Below are 16,775 nucleotides of genomic sequence, written 5' to 3'. Positions count from 1 at the left end.
TTTCTCCTCTTCATCAATGATTTTATGAATGGCATTGGAAGTAATTCATCTGCAAAGAATTTTACCAGAATTCTTTGCAGATGGATTGCTACTCCATTTTAAAGTAGGCTGTGGTTAAATCATTGTTGGTAAATGGAGGAGGATCAAACAAATTACACTGGTTAATTTTTAATAGTTAATAATGATCAAGTTGAACAAGGTTCTTTAATGTGAACTATTCTCTGAGATGTATGCTTAAGTCTCTTCAGTCACAAACATTCAGTTCCTTGTCATTAGAATCATGTCTGAATAACACCAAAATTAACAAAGAGTGGAAATATTTGGAACAGCTGGTAGTAGAATGGGTTCAATTCAATTTGTCGACATAAACAGTATTAGTTTTTTCATATTCATCCAATGATTAATATTCTATACAGTAAGGTGCAAAGAAAAACTGTCATGTTTTAGACATGATTTAGACCAAGATTATGTAGACCATGGATTTTAGAAATGGCCTTCCAACCCATATCAGTATATAGAATGTTAGCAAGTTGTAGCTGCATTGAGAGTTATCTGTTGGCTTATGATAACAGCAGAAGCACAAGAGTCACATCAGAAACAGTACAGCTGCACCACAGCTCTGTACAAATTTAAACGGTTCACATGGTATAGAATGTAAGGCTTTATTCTTGCCTCTGGAGTTCTTTCCAATACCATGTCAGTACTGAATATGACTGTTCCTTGTAGGCTTGTCAGTGATTGTTTAATATTACAACAAAGCAATGTTATTGGAGCAAATTGTAAACGCTCTGGCTTGTTCAAATGTATTAAGAAAAATCTCTCAGTTGTTCTTTACCCTTGTCAACCACCAAGGTCAAAATCAGTGATCCCACAACACCCTCCTCCTCCTCTTCCCTTCTCCCCCACCCAAAGTTCACCTTTCTCTTTCCAATTATGCAGCTTTGTACATTCAAAATAAAGACCACGCAAATGCAAAGTTCCAGGTATAAATGTATTTCAATTTACTCTCAAATAAAGTATCAGGCTTATGTTTCTAAGATCAAATATTATTTAATATGTGGGTTTAGTATTTTAACTGAAAATAATTTAAATTAGTTTTCTTCATATATTGCAATAAATTGTCAAGTCAAATCAGAATAAATTTTGTGAATGCAAATAAATTCTTTGATAATAGTTATGCAATAGCCCTCTTTGCTACCAGACGTCTAGCATTATTAAGATACTCTGGTTTATACTATGATGCTGTGTGCATTTCACAAATGGAAATGGCAGCATCCAATATCTGACTCTGCACTGGTCATTGATCAAGTCTACTGCAATCTGATGAAATCCAATCTGTATTGAAACTAATTCCTTTTGGATGGTTCCATGATAGGAATATTTAACTGAGAAAATCCAAAGCTTCAGTAATGCTTTCCATAATCACTTGCTTTCAAAATCAGGCTTTTGCTGTCTTTGATCTCCATACTGATACAGAAAACAGAATAATTACCAATAGTGTCCTTATCCAGCTTATTCCCAAATGCAATGATTACAGCTAGTAGTATACCTTTGCTAAAGGTATATTTCTTTTTTTTTCCTGGCATATAAGGAAATAGATGAATATTTTTCTATTTATATTCATTTCTTAATTATCAATTTCTAATTTAACACGGAAGGATATCAGTAAATTCAAAAATACCTTTTTTTCGAATTTGAAAAGATTCCATTAAGTATAACGATTTAAGCATTTCAGTTATAAACATCTCCAGACACCCATAAAACAGTATATGAATTCTGCAGATACCAGGCTGCAAGTCTTCATCTTCGAGGCTATAAAAATTGCAACACAAAAATGAGCAACTATTCAATCAGAAATACATTATTTGTATGGCTTTGACATGCTATTTTCTTTGAAATGTTTTTCAAATAAATAATGTACACATATATTTTATCGATAATTGGTAAAACAGATGCAGAAATTACATTTTCTACACATGCAAGGTTTCGAATGTACAAAATATCACAGGCAACAATTGTTTCCTTTTAATCTACAACATAAGTGTTAGGGGGAAGAGATTGTCGTGTGAGCAAAAGGGATTGTTGGCATACATGGAATCAGTCCAATGACATAATCAGGAGGGTTTGACAGGAAATGAATGCTGAATATTGATTTCGGTAAGATGAAAATTGCCTTCTACATGTTGTAAGCCAATCCATCAAGCCTGTTGTTGGGACTAAGAGGAACTGATGAATGCTTTGCCCAAGTGTACATTTAATATGTAATCTGGATTTAACAGTCATCATATCACCCCAGTATGTATATGTAAATAGCCTCCTATCTATTTGGGTGGAACTTCTGGCCATTCACAAAGCCAATCTAATGATTGAATTGGGCATCAATTTGTTTATTGATCAGTTACCCATTTTTCAGGCAAGAAATAGACGGTGAATAATTCATCTTTTTAAATGTAGATTACTTTCAGTATTATGTGGGTTTCTGCATCATCTGAAAGATAATGCTATTATTTTATATTCTATGCACTGCAGAAATGGACGCTTGTGATATTTACGATGTGGCTTAAATGTGAGAAAGCACAAGAGACATTTAAATATGGATTAGAATAGGGTCTTTAAATATCCACAATTACTTTAAAAGTTTAAATTGAAACTAGATAGGATAGTGTCCTCATTATGTCAACAGACCTGTGTTTTAGTGTACAATTATGTTGAAGTTAATTGGTGACAACAGAAATACAAAATTGAATAGCAGCAGTAACAAATGAGGTCCTCAGCAATCATTTATTTTATTCCTGGATGATATTAACCATAGATTATGAAAAAATCATGCCTTGACTTGACAGTATAAAAACTAATCTTTATCCATAAGTTTAAAAAAAGATGCTTTTGTGGAATTGATCAGCTCTACAATATCTGTCTCATTGCCTATGCATTAGGCTTCTGCATCCCACCTCCATTCTATTGGTGCTGCTCAATATCCATTTCTCCACCTTGTATTCAGGAACATTCTTATGTGTGAACTGGAATTGTATGTAAGATTCAAAAGGAAGTATTTTGGGTCTTAGTTAAGATGCATTATTTTTCAAACCACTTTTGTTTATTTTGAAAACACGGTTTTAATATTGTTGAGTTTGCTTGCTTTCATTATTACCCCTTTGCCTTTTTCATATTCTAACATATTAGCTCATTAACAAGTTAACACCTCTGTACATTCCTATATCAGGTCTTTATTTGCAATAACCTTTAGTTTTAGCACATTCTCTTTCTAGTATTCTTATTCAGTAAATCTTACCCAACCATCCAACTGATATGGGACTGTAGTTTGTGTAATTTCCAGATTTTGAAGGTATAATGTTTATGGAGGTCATAATGAGTCATAGAGTCCTACACCACGGAAACTGTTCCATGTTGACCAAAATATCCATCCACACTTGCCCCATTTCCCTGCACTTGGCCTATATCCTTCTACTCGTTTCCTATCCATGTATTTGTCCAAAGCCTTTTAAATGTTGTCAATGTACCCACTTCAATCACTTCTGCTGGCAGCTCATTCCATATGTGTACCATCCTCTGTGTAAAAACATTGCCCTTCAGGTTTCCTTTTACTTGTTCCCCTCTAACCTTAAACTGATGTCCTCTAGTCCTCAATTTCCAAACCCTGGGAAAAAGACTGAGTATATTAACCCTATCTACGCCTCTCATGATCTTTTACAGTTCTATAACATCCCCCCTCAGGCTCCTATCCACTAAAGAAAGAAGTCCTAGCCTGTCCAATCTCTCCCATTGACTCAGACCATTGTGAACCTAAACTCCAAAATCTCTCTGTTCTACTACACTCCTTAACATCCAACCATTCACCATGAAACTCCTACTTTGACTTGACTTTCCAAAACGCAAGACCTTACACTTATCTATATTAAACTCCATTTGTCATTTGTCAGCCCAGTTCCCCAGCTGATCAAGGTCCTGCTGCAATTTCTGATAACCTTCCTCATGGTCCAAGATCCTGCCTATTTTAGTGTCAAAAGCAAACTTACTAATCATGCCTTGTACGTTCTCATCCAAATCATTGATACAGATAACAAACAGTAATAGATCCAGCACCAACCCCTGAGGCACTTCACTAGTCACAGGCCTCCAGTCTGATAAACATCCTGATATGAAAAGGCAAAGCACCCTCTGCTTCCTACCATCAAACCAATTTTGTATCCATTTAGGTGAAAGTGAGGAATGTAGATGCTGGAGATCAGAGTCAAGTTTAGAGTGGTGCTGGAAAAGCACAGCAGGTCAGGCAGCAACTGAGGAGCAGAAAAATCAGCGCTTCAGACAAAAAGCCTTCATCAGGAATGTATCCAATTTGCTAGCTCACCCTGATTTTCATACAATCTAACAGATCTTCCCATTAGAAGCAAAATCTATTTTACATTCTAGAATTTATGAATAGATATGAAGCTTACTTTAAGTCATAATTGGAACAAAATAGTGTTGCACAATTAATAATTAATTAATGGGGCGGCATGGTGGCTCAGTGCCAGGGATCAAGGTTCAATTCCACCTCCAAGTGCCTGTCTATGTCTGGAGTGTGCACATTCTCTGTGGGTTTCCTCTATGTGCCCCAGTTTGCTCCCACAATTCAAAGATGTGCAGGTTACGTGGATTGGCTATGCTTAATTGCCCATAGTGTCCAGGATGTGTCGGTTAGATGGATTAGGCCATGGAAAATGTAGGGGTACAGGGAGAGGGCAGGGAATGGTTGTGGGTGGGATGTTCTTCAGAGGGTTGTGAGGACTCGATGGGCTGAATGGCCTCTTTCCACATTGTATGATTCTGTATTGGCTACAAATTTATTTGATTTCATCTGCTCAAAATATTTATTTGTATCTGATATTTTGTTGAAACAAGCTGCCCTAATTTTTAAACAATCCAAACTTAGGACTTAAACTTAGACATATTCCCAATTCCTTCGTCTCCGCCGCATCTGCTCCCAGGAGGACCACATCCAATACCGAACAACCCAAATGGCCTCCTTCTTCAAAGACTGCAATTTCCCCACAGACGTGATCGACGATGCCCTCCACCGCATCTCCTCCACTTCCCGCTCCTCTGCCCTTGAGCCCCGCCCCTCCAATCGCCACTAGGACAGAACCCCACTGGTCCTCACCTACCACCCCACCAACCTCCATATACATTGTATCATCCGTTGTCATTTCCACCACCTCCAAACGGACCCCACCACCAGGGATATATTTCCCTCCCCTCCCCTATCAACGTTCCGAAAAGACCACTCCCTCCGTGACTCCCTCATCAGGTCCACACCCCCCACCAACACAACCTCCACTCCCGGCACCTTCCCCTGCAACCGCAAGAAATGCAAAACTTGCGCCCACACCTCCCCCCTTACCTCCCTCCAAGGCCCCAAGGGATCCTTCCATATACGCCACAGATTTACCTGCACCTCCACACACATCATTTACTGCACCTGCTGCACCCGATGTGGCCTCCTCTATATTGGGGAGACAGGCCACCTATTTGCGGAACGTTTCAGAGAACACCTCTGGGACATCCGGACCAACCAACTCAACCATCCAGTGGCTCAACACTTCAACTCCCCCTCCCATTCCACCAAGGACATGCAGCTCCTTGGACTCCTCCATCGCCAGACCATAGCAACACGACGGCTGGAGGAAGAGCGTCTCATCTTCCGCCTAGGAACCCTCCAACCACAAGGGATGAACTCAGATTTCTCCAGTTTCCTCATTTCCCCTCCCCCCACCTTATCTTCGTCCTAACCCTCAAACTCAGCACCACCTTCCTAACCTGCAATCTTCTTCCTGACCTCTCCGCCCCCACCCCCACTCTGGCTTATCACCGTCACCTTGACCTCCTTCCACCTATCGCATTCCCAACGCCCCTCCCCCAAGTCCCTCCTCCCTACCTTTTATCTTAGCCTGCTTGGCACAATTTCCTCATTCCTGAAGAAGGGCTCATGCCCGAAACGTCGATTCTCCTGCTCCTTGGATGCTGCCTGACCTGCTGCATTTTTCCAGCAACACATTTTCAGCTTAGACTTAATCATGTTAACTTATCCACTTTTTACACTACTTTAAACTTCATTTTCTGAAGGTTGTACTTTGAAATTAACTGTGTTGATTACTGTGTTTCCACTCGTGATACACAAGAAAGTATATGCTATTTTAGGCTCTGGCTGGTTGTTAGTACAAATAGAATAAATACATCTGTGGAAAGATGGTTAAAGCTAAACAGAAACACACAAGGCAAGAGGTAGAACCAGCTGGGAGGATGTCAGGAATAATTCTGGGATTTCAGAAAGAATGGGGATAACTAACTCTTGTTCCAAAGTAAGGTCCAGCTCCCTTATTCTGTGTGTGTATTTGAGGGCTCATGTGATCCAGTGGTAGTGTCCCTACCTTTGAGCCAGAGGCTTGGGTTTAAGTCCAACCTGCTCCAGATGTGTGTTATGACAGTTTAAACAAGCTGTTCAAATGTATCATTTGGGTACATTTGCATGTAGGACCCAGAAAAAGACAGAATATTCAGACTTTTAATGTAAATACCACAACAGGGGATTTATTATTAATGAAAGCACCAATCTACTCATTCTCATGCTGTCTCCAGAATAAACTTGACAAGCAACATAAAAGGAAGTCATTGCTGATGCTTCATCCTGAACTAGTTTCTTCACTGCTGGTTGCCACTGCCTCCACTCTCAGGAACAAATTGAGGAAGCAGGGTCCCAAGTCTATCTCAGTTGGAACAGGAATCAAACCAGTGCTATTCTGAACTATACACTAGCCAACTGTGCTAACCAGCCTGCTGACTTAGAGTTAAGGTGGAGAAAAACAACCTTTCAGTTGTTTTACATCATGCCTGCAGAACCCTGTGTTAGACATTACATAGTAATTGCATAATTGTGGGTGATGGTTTCAGTGAGATCTGTAGTATAGACAGATCATCCCGGTTTCCGTGATGGGAAGAGCAATTTGCTGTTATGTCTGCAGCGATGTTACTAGCAGGATAGGAAGAACATCAGCAAATGTTCCTTTTAAGCACTGCAAACTAATCATTATTCAGATGATCAGGCAGCATTCATGGAGAGAGAAACAAAGGTAATATTTTGGGTTGATGACCTTTCTTTCTTCAATCAGAAAAGCCATTATCCTGAAGCTTCAACATTCTCGTCCTCTGATGATTTCACAATGTTCTTGTGTTTTTATTTTGGGCTTCCAGCATCGACAATATTTCGTTCTTGTGTAACTTTTATGTGGAGCATTTAAACTAATCTGAATTTGTTTAAGCATGTCAAGGATACTGTGGCAGAGAATCCAATGGTAAAAAATTTCTGTTGTGTTGGTTGGATTTGACAATGCCAACAAATGATTGGTTGTATAACTGAACCTCAACATTGCAGGAATCAAAATTTTCTTTCACTGTCCTATTGATTCTGTTGTTCCTCTATTTTTCCTCCCAGCAGTTTATTGAGCTGCTGTCAGGAATTATACCTATATTAATCCACTTTAACAGTCCACTTCATTGAAATCTAGACACTCACTTCAAATTAATCTATCTCTATCAATAAACAAGATTCTGAGCTATTTCTGCACTTCAATTATCCAATGCCAATCATATACATGATCTAGTCACTTACCTTACTTGTTGCTGCCTAATGGGTGATCCAGGATAATGCCAACATTGCAGGTTCAGTTCTCACTCTGGCTGACATAAATTTGAGACTCTTCCCTCCTTGCTTTGCTAAGAGTAGAGGTAATTGGAAAACTACCAGTGTCAAAGAACAGTTGCTCCACTTAAAGTACTTCATAGACAATTAAATACTTGTGATATCCCACATATGATTGGTGCTATATCAATGTAAGTTAAGAGTTTTTACAGCACAGGCAGGAGCCTTCAGCCTATTGTGTCCACATCATTATTAAACATTCATCTGTTTAAATCCATTTTCCAGCACTTGGTCTGATTCATTTCTTGCATTTACCAGAAATACTTACCTGTATCACTTTTACAATCCTGCCAGGAGGTACTATAGTTACCCAATTACATTTTTTTAAAAGTCTGTAATCCAGGATTGTGATAGAACATTTAAAGTCTTCCAAGTAGATAAGTCTTTAGATAAGGCTTCTGGTGAGCCATAGTAAAAATGTTGCCCAAAACAACTGATAGCTGCCAGATAATTCAAGTCAAAAATTATTATTAACAATTCCTAGTACTGCACAGATGCACAAAGGCATGTACCTTTGGTAGTAAAGAAACGATTTTGTTGCACTTAGACAAATTACGGCGGGATTAAGATATCTCTGTATTTGGGAGAATCGAAATATCAAAATACAACAATGCCATAGCGAAAATGCTCATTAGAAAAGCCCGTGGAGACATGATGACTGAATGGGCTCCTTCTGTACTGTAACAATTCTGTGATTCTGTGAAAATCAAATGAAATTGGGGTGGCGATGGCATAATGATATTATCACTGAACTGTTAGTCTAGAGACCTAGGTAATGTTCTGGGAGGCAGGTTCAAAATTCCATCACATCAGTGGTGAAATGTGAATTCAATAAAAATCTGGTATTAAGAGTATAATGGAGTGTGTAAATCTATTGCCCATTGTTGGAAAATTCCATCTGCCTCATTGATATCATTTTCAGGAAGGAAACTGCCATTCTTACCTGGTCTGGCCTATATGTGACTCCAGATCCATAGCATTGGGACTGACTCTTAACTACACAATGGGCAATTAGGAATGGGCAAGAAATGTTTGTCCACATTTTATGAATGCATATTTAAACCAGAGTTCAGAAGAGACTTACCAGGATGTTGCCACCTATAGAAAGTTTGAGTTATAAAGAAAGGCTGGATAGGTTGGGACTTTTTTCAATGGGGTGTAGGATGTTGAGAGGTGACCTTATAGAAAATAATATATAAAATAATGAGGAATATAGATAGAGTTAATGGTAGTTGTCCTTTCCCTAGGAGGGGGTATTTCAAGTCTGGAGCCACATTTTTAAGGTGAGAGAAGAAAGATTTTAAAAAGACATGAGGGGCAAATTTTTTACATATGTCAAAGTTCATGTTTAGAATGAACTTCCTGGAGAAGTGGTGGATGTAGGTACAATTACAAGGTTTAAAATATATTTAGATACGTATGTGAATAGGAAAGGTTTGGAAGGATATGGCCAGGAGTAGGCAGATGAGACTTGCTTAGTTTGGGACTATGTTCAGCATAGACTGGTTGGACCGAAGGGCTTGTTTCTGTGCTATGTGACTCTATAACATTATGATTCTATGATCTAAAGTGAGGTATGTCATGAATGTAACAGTTAAACACTGAAAACCCAGAGGCCTTTTCCATCTGATTTGTGTAACTTTTCCTTACCTGCAAGTAAAACACAGTTTTTGAAGGAAACTGCTTAGACTGTGCTTTGGAAACCATGACCACTCAAACTGGATCACCAAAATTACCAAACAAAAGTCCTACTTGCACTGAGTAAAACTTCAGATGACCAAAGAAAAGTTCACCTGAACATACATTATTTTTTAAAACATTAAACAGTTTATTTTTCCATTGTTGACAACTATTACACCTCTCAAATAAGAGCCACATCTCAAACCACTTGTATAATTCTCACCAATATCTTCATGTTGGAAGCGCCTGGAGGAGTTCAGCAAGTATCTGGTGGTGACCTTTGCTAAGGACAATCACTCTTGCTCTCCATAATAATAAGCCGTGCTCTACCGTGATCTAGTCTCTCCAGGTTTAAAAAGATTTCAATTCTGGTTGTGATGGGCCTTTGGCTTCCCCTATCACCACCAACTGTTTCAATTTTGCTTGAACCAGGTCTGATATTGTCAGCTGTGACGGGAAGTGTCTCCACAAAATTTAAAAACATTATGGACTCCCCCGTGACAGAACCAATGGTGGTGTATCTGCCAGTGGAAGGCAGCTCAATACATCCGCATTTGCTACATGGCCTCCCGGACGGTGTTCCAACTTCTAATTATACGCACTTAGAATCAGAGCCCATCCCTGAATTTGACCTGAAGCACTGCCTTGTCCTCTTTAAGTTATGATGGGGAGGTATTGGACTGGGGTGGACAAAGTTAAAAGTCACACAACACCAGGTTATAGTCCAACAGGTTTAATTGGAAGTACAAGCTTTTGAGGAGCAGTATTCTAAAAGGTTGTACTTCCAAATAAACCTGTTGGACTATAACCTGCTGTTGTGTAATGTTTAACTCTTTACGTTGACCTGGCAGGATTTGTGATCTATTATTATTACAGATTTACATCCGTAAAGGTATTGGTGGAACTTTCTAGTTCCAAATACGACCTCTTATGCCCGAAATGTCAATTCCCGTGCTCCTCTGATGCTGCCTGACCAGCTGTGCTTTTCCAGCACCACACTTTTTCACTCTGATCTCCAGCATCTGCAATCCTCACCTTCTCCAAATATGACCGCCAAATATTTCTTCTCTATCTGGGCATTTTGTGTTGTCGTTAACCAAAGTCTTGAATGCATACACTATTAGATGTTCCTCTCCTTTGGGCCACCTATGAGTTAAAACTGCCCTGATGTCGTATGGGGACGCATCACCAGATCTCGCTTGGGATCATAGTGTGCCAACATTTTAGTGGATATTAGCTGTTTCATCACTTCCCTGAAATCTATGACTTGGCTACGCAAACATTTCCAAATCTTTTCAAAAAATTGATGGAAAGCTGCCAGGCTGAAGGCCGGGTTATGTTTGAACTTTCCATAATAGTTCACCAGCCAAAGGAAAGACCTAAGCTCAGATACAGACATGGGAGCCAAGGCACCTTTGATTGGCCTCTCCTTATCTTCCAACTTGTGTAACCCAGTCTTGTCAACCCTTGTCAAGCCCAAGTAGGTCACCTGAGGTGCCTAGAACACACATTTTTACTTCTAAAGCGTCCACCTGCCAGGGAGAAATGTCTAAGAACTATGTCCAGGTTCTCTAAGTGCTTCTTATTGGTCTTCCCTGTTATTAGCATATCATCTAGATAAATGCCGATCTGGCGTAGAACCTGTAATATGTTCTCCATCGTCCGTTGAAAAATTGCACAGGCTGATGATACTCCAAATGGCAGACTCATATATTCATACAAATCCTTATGGGTATTAATTGTAATATACTTCTGGGAATTCTCATCTAACTGCAATTGCAGGAATGCATAGCTCATGTCAGCCCCCCCTGCCAGCTTTGCGTATAAATCCTCTAGGCAAGAGATTGGTTATTTATCCAGCTGCAAAAGTATTTTACTGTTTGTTTAAGATCCCCACAAAGGCAAACTGACTCATCGGGCTTCACAATCAATAAAATCAGTGCTGCCCATTTCGCAAATGGGACTGGTTTGATGATTCCTTCACTTTCCAGCCTCCTGATTTCTGTCTCTACTTTTGCCTGAAAGGCAAATGGCACTGGGCAGGCCTTTCAGAATCATGCAATTGCTGAATCAAGGAACTGCAGAGTCATGGAATTGCTTCCTGGTCAACACGTAAGGTGGCCTTGGCTCCTTTGATAGCACCAAGACTTTCCTGAAGTGCTTCTGGGTATTTAATTAGGATTTCACTCAGGAAATCATTTTCTAACCAAAAAATGTCAAGCCAATCTCAGGGAATCTTTCTCAACCAATTTTTCCCCATCAAGCATGGGCACAATCAGTAGTAACTGAACCAGCTGCTTTTCAAAAGAGATTGGAACTGAAGTTGCACCCTTAATCTGTAAAGATTCCTCAGTACAGGTTCTCAGTCTAGCCAAGGTCTTGTGCAAACCGAAGGGTTTAAATCCAGAGCAAATTTTGTTAAAGACTGGTTCTGCGCCAGTATTGATCTCCTTTAGAACTGGGTGACCATTTAACCAGATATCTCTTTTGATTTGGTTCTGATTTGGATGTTGCTAAGCGATTTAACTGTTCCAAGCCAGCTGTAAGCGGACTTTCCAGGGTGTGCACTGTCCTGGATACCAGCCTATGAGTTCTCTTACTCCATTTGGGTCTCGTGGAACTCTTTTGCTGTCTTGAGTTCACATATTGGCAGTAATGGTAATGGTTTGCTGGCCTGGATCCTGAAGAAAATGTTAACTGTTTGACCAAGGCTTGGCTTTGTTTTGGGGTTTTGCTGTGGGCTGACCTAGAGTCCTTCTGTTCAGGATATGACCTGAGTGAGACAATGCAATTCACTTTAGTCAAGTGCTGTTCCCCAAGCTCAATCAGGCTAGCGAGGGTGTTCACTTCTACTGGAATATTTTGCAACTCATATGCTCCACTTGCTGCATTTTCCAATGATAAAGCCAGTTATAGTGCCTGTTTGAAGTCAGGTTGGACTTCCGCTAGTAGGTCACATGATTAATCCCACATACTAAATGATTCTCTCAGTATCTCATTAAGGGTTAAACCAAAGTCACATGTTATCTTAGCCTAGGCAAAAATCCCAATACAGATTCCCATGATTCTTGAACTGCCAAGTGAAACCAATAGCATCTCAGAATCAGGAGAGGCTTGGGGTCATAATATTCCTTAACTAAATCCATCAACTCATGAAAGGTTTTATTATTTTGTGCCTCAGGGAGAGAAAGTTAGGCTCCTTAGAACTGAAAAAAAGCTGCGGATCCGCAAACTCTCAGGAGAATTACTCTTTGCTTTTCATCTGCCCAGCAAAACGAACACATTCTTTCCACATACTGGGCCCAGTCTTCAAAGTCAGGACCAAATGAGTCAAACTTCCCAAATAACAGCATGGTGCCAGAATTGCTTACCCCATCTCAGACAATGGTTGTGAGCGAAGTTCTTCAGGAGCATGCTTTCCTCTCATAGCCACTGAAATAACTCCACAGAGGCTGGTATCCCATCACCAAATTATTGACACTGAGCCATTTTGGCTCAAAACTCCTGTTCTTATGTGTCAGCCAGGGCTCTCTGATTAACTGTCCCAATCAGGAGACTCATTCTATGAGGTCCTCCTGGCTGACCTGATTACAGAACAGAAACAGCCCCTGGCTCCACTAACGCCCCTGGGTGGGATGTAGGATTTGTGTTGGGTTGGGCTTACCTGTAGAGGGGGGAGCAGACCTGATGGGATTGCTTGGCCAGAGCTTTGCACGTGGCCCTGACATCCCGTATCTCCTTGCGGACGGCCGGGCTGTCACAGGAACCATTGCCGATGGAGATGACCAGTTCCCTGAAGAGAGCGACCTGAATGTTCAAATCCTGAATGACCTGAGGCGGGGAGTGGGGGGGGGGGGGGGGGAACGAGGAGGCAAGAGTTAAAAGGCAGCAACAAGACAAATTGGGGGCATTTCTGGTCACTGTTAGATCCCAAACTCCCTCAGTTAGGGAATGGGGCGCGGTGTGAGTGCAGGCGATGCAGTGAATTGTAAACACTGGGTGTTTTATATCTGAAAGGGGGAGGGGACATTGAGCTGTCGGTTTACTGATTGAGACTTTACTGGCTCCAAGATGCTGTGTGATACATTTCGACCGACAGGAGGAAGTAAGGAGACCAACCTACCAGGTTACACTCTCCGATTTGTCCTTTTGTCATGTTACCCCGCGTCTCCCCGCCAGCGACAGTCATTCATTCCAACCGAGAGCCAGTGCCGTCCACCCTCGGTTCCGCATCCATCTAGCGGGCAGGACACCGCGGGTCCCCGGATCGTCCGCACCGTCTCGCCTGTCTCAATGCGATGGAGATCCAATTTCTCCTCAGTTTTCCGTAAACCCCCCTCCCCTCCCCTCCCCGCTGTAGTCAGGCGCAGCCAGGAAGATGCATCTTCAACTTCTACTCCCTGCTTGTCTACAATGATCACACAGCGCCTGATACTGGGGGGATCATAGACACCCCCTCTCAGTTCGAGTTGGGAAAGACCACAGTCTGAGCTCTTGCTGCTGAAGTTAAATGGAGGTCTGCTCTGTTATTGGACCCTCCTGATGCCTCAGACTCAAATCCTTACTTTTTACCCTCCTGTATAGAACCCAACAGCATTTTTTGACAACGTATAAATATAGAGATTTATTTTAATGAATAATGTATGCTTTAGAAATAAAAAGGAAGTGAATGACCTGTTGATGGTATCTCTCACTGTCTCAGCCCAGAAACAGCTGGTGGCTGTCACTTCAAGGCACAACTAATGTGGGATTTTCCCCTTGTGTTGGATCCAAAATTGGGCAGCTTCCTAATCACGGTGCCCAATTTAAGTTTGTTTTCTATGATTAGATTCCCTATAGTGTGGAAACAGGCCCTTCAGCCCAACAAGTCCACACTGATCCTCTGAAGAGTAACCCACCCAGACCCATTTCCCTCTGAATGATGCACTTTACACTATGGGCAATTTAGCATGGCCAATTCACCTGGCCTGCTCATCTTTGGAATGTGGGAGGAAACCAGAGCACCCAGCGGAAACCCATGCAGACACTGGGAGAACGTGCAAACTCCACACAGTCATCCGAGGCTGGAATTGAACCCGGGACCCTGGCGCTGCGAGGCAGCAGTGCTAACCACTGAGCCATTGTTTTCTTATAAAATATTTCCTATTCATTGATAGGGAAGACAGGTCAGTCAACACAAACCATTTCTTTCAGAGTTGTGCTTCAGAGATTCAGTGTTCTGATACTGCGCTGTACAACAAATGGCAACTTATTTACAGTACCCTCCCACCCTCACTTCCGAGTTAAAGTTTGCTTCCCACATTTTTCATAAAGCCGCGCTCTCCCTTCATGCTATATACCCCAAGGAACTGACTTACAAGATTCTCCCTCTATTCTTAATACCCTTCAAACTCTTGTCCTAACCTTTCTCAGCTGATTTCCCCCTTTGACACCCATTGATCCTTTTTGATTATGCCTCATTTCTCTCTTCCTCTAACTCAAAAGTTGCCCTTTAAGACAGAACTGTCTTCTGGTCACGCAGTTATAGGAAGGATATTATTAAGCTGGAGAAGGTTCTGAAGAGATTTGCTAGATGTTGCCGTGTTTGAGTTATAAAGAAAGGCTGGATAGGCTGGGACCTTTTTTCACTGGAGCACAGAAGGTTAAGAAGTGACCTTGTGGAGGATTAAAAATAAAGATGGGTATAGAGAGGGTTAATGATAGGTCATTAAATGGTAGTATACATTCCCTAGCACAAGGGATTTCAAGACTCGGGGACACATTTTTAAGGTGAGAGGAGAGAGATTTAAAAAGTCATAAGGGGCAAACATTTTACACAGAGGGTGGTTTGTGTTGGGAATGAACTTCTTGAGGAAGTGCTGGATGCGGGCACAGTTGCAATGTGATATTTGGATAAATTGGAAAGGATTTGAAGGGATATGGGCCAGGAGCAGGCAGGTGGGACTAGTTTAGTTTGGGATTATGTTTGGCACTGTTTCCTTGAGATATGACTCTACGACTCAAAATCCCTCTGTCTTGCTGCCTCATTCCTGTCATTTGCTGCACTTACTAAATTCATTTTTGGTTTCCCTTCTCTTGCTTCTTTTGTTCTCTGCCCACTGAAATGTACTTTGGCTTGTCCTTCTCTGAGGTAGGGGCACTTTACAAATATATAAAGTGAAGGTGAGTCTGTGAACTCTGAACTAATCTCTGGAGGTTCATTCAACTCTGAAATTGTTCAAAGATTGGTTAATCTGCTTGTAACAATGAGACCAATCTATAAATTACAATGCAATGTTTGTGAAGATTTGTAGCTCAGGTTCAGGTTCAGGTTGTAAATTTGCTCACCGAACTGGTAGATTTGTTTTAGATTAGATTAGATGATTAGATTACTTACAGTGTGGAAACAGGCCCTTCGGCCCAACAAGTCCACACCGGCCCGCCGAAGCGTAACCCACCCATACCCTTACATTTACCCCTACACCTAACACTATGGGCAATTTAGCATGGCCAATTCACCTGACCTGCACATCTTTGGACTATGGGAGGAAACCGGAGCACCCGAAGGAAACCCACGCAGACACGGGGAGGACGTGCAAACTCCACACAGTCAGTCGCCTGAGGCGGGAATTGAACCCGGGTCTCTGGCGCTGTGAGGCAGCAGTGCTAACCACTGTGCCACCGTGCTGCCCACAAACATTTGTTCTCAGACATTTCTTTACCATACTAGGTAACATCATCAGTGAGCCTCTGTTGAAGCGTTGGTGCACTGTCCTGCTTTCTATTTATGTGTCTTGGTCTGTTGTGGTGGCTGATATCACTTCCGGTTCTTTTTCTGAGAGGTTGGTAAATGGGGTCCAAATCAATGTGTTTGTTAATGGAGTTCCAGTTTGAATACCAGGCCTCTAGGAATTCCCGTGTGTCTTTGTTCAGCCTGTCCCAGGATGGATGTATTGTCCCCGTCGAACTGGTGTCCTTCATTATTTGTGTGTAAGGATACTAGTGATGGCTGGTCATGTCTTTTGGTGGCCAGTTGGTGTTTGTGTATCCTGGTGGCTAGTCTGTCCGATGTAGTGTTTGTTGCAGTCCTTACAGGGTTATTTTGTAAATGACATTTGTTCTGCTGGTTGTTGGTACAGGGTCCTTTAGATTCGTCAGGAGCTGTTTCAGTGTGTTGGTAGGTTTGTGGGCTACCATGATGCCAAGGGGCCGGAGTATTCTGGTCGTCATCTCTGAGGTGTCTCTGATGTATATAGTAGTGTGGCTAGAGTCTTTGGGTGTTTTGTGTCTTACTTAGGTTTATTGTGTAAGAATCAGCGGACTGTGCTTATTGGGGACCCGTTGGTCTTGAATACGTTGT

General features: G+C 41.5%; 1 protein-coding gene across 2 annotated transcripts in view; it reads right to left on the bottom strand.

The window, feature by feature from the left end:
- Positions 1–13,791, bottom strand: part of LOC140469166 (regulator of G-protein signaling 7-binding protein-like) — a 33,553-nt gene extending 19,762 nt beyond the window's left edge. The window contains exons 1-3 of one of the 2 annotated variants that reach the window (XM_072565477.1): positions 13,560–13,791; positions 13,101–13,267; positions 1,682–1,812 (exon numbers count right to left, since the gene is read on the bottom strand). In XM_072565477.1, coding sequence (XP_072421578.1) covers positions 1,682–1,812; positions 13,101–13,267; positions 13,560–13,625 — 364 coding nt within the window. In that variant the 5' untranslated portion in view covers positions 13,626–13,791. The remainder of the gene's footprint in view (positions 1–1,681; positions 1,813–13,100; positions 13,268–13,559) is intronic. The other variant, XM_072565476.1, reaches the window with a different exon arrangement.
- Positions 13,792–16,775: the final 2,984 nt, after the last annotated feature.

This window comes from Chiloscyllium punctatum, chromosome 48, assembly GCF_047496795.1.
Source record: "Chiloscyllium punctatum isolate Juve2018m chromosome 48, sChiPun1.3, whole genome shotgun sequence".
Lineage (NCBI taxonomy): Eukaryota > Metazoa > Chordata > Chondrichthyes > Orectolobiformes > Hemiscylliidae > Chiloscyllium > Chiloscyllium punctatum.
This window is presented reverse-complemented; position numbering and strand designations above follow the sequence as displayed.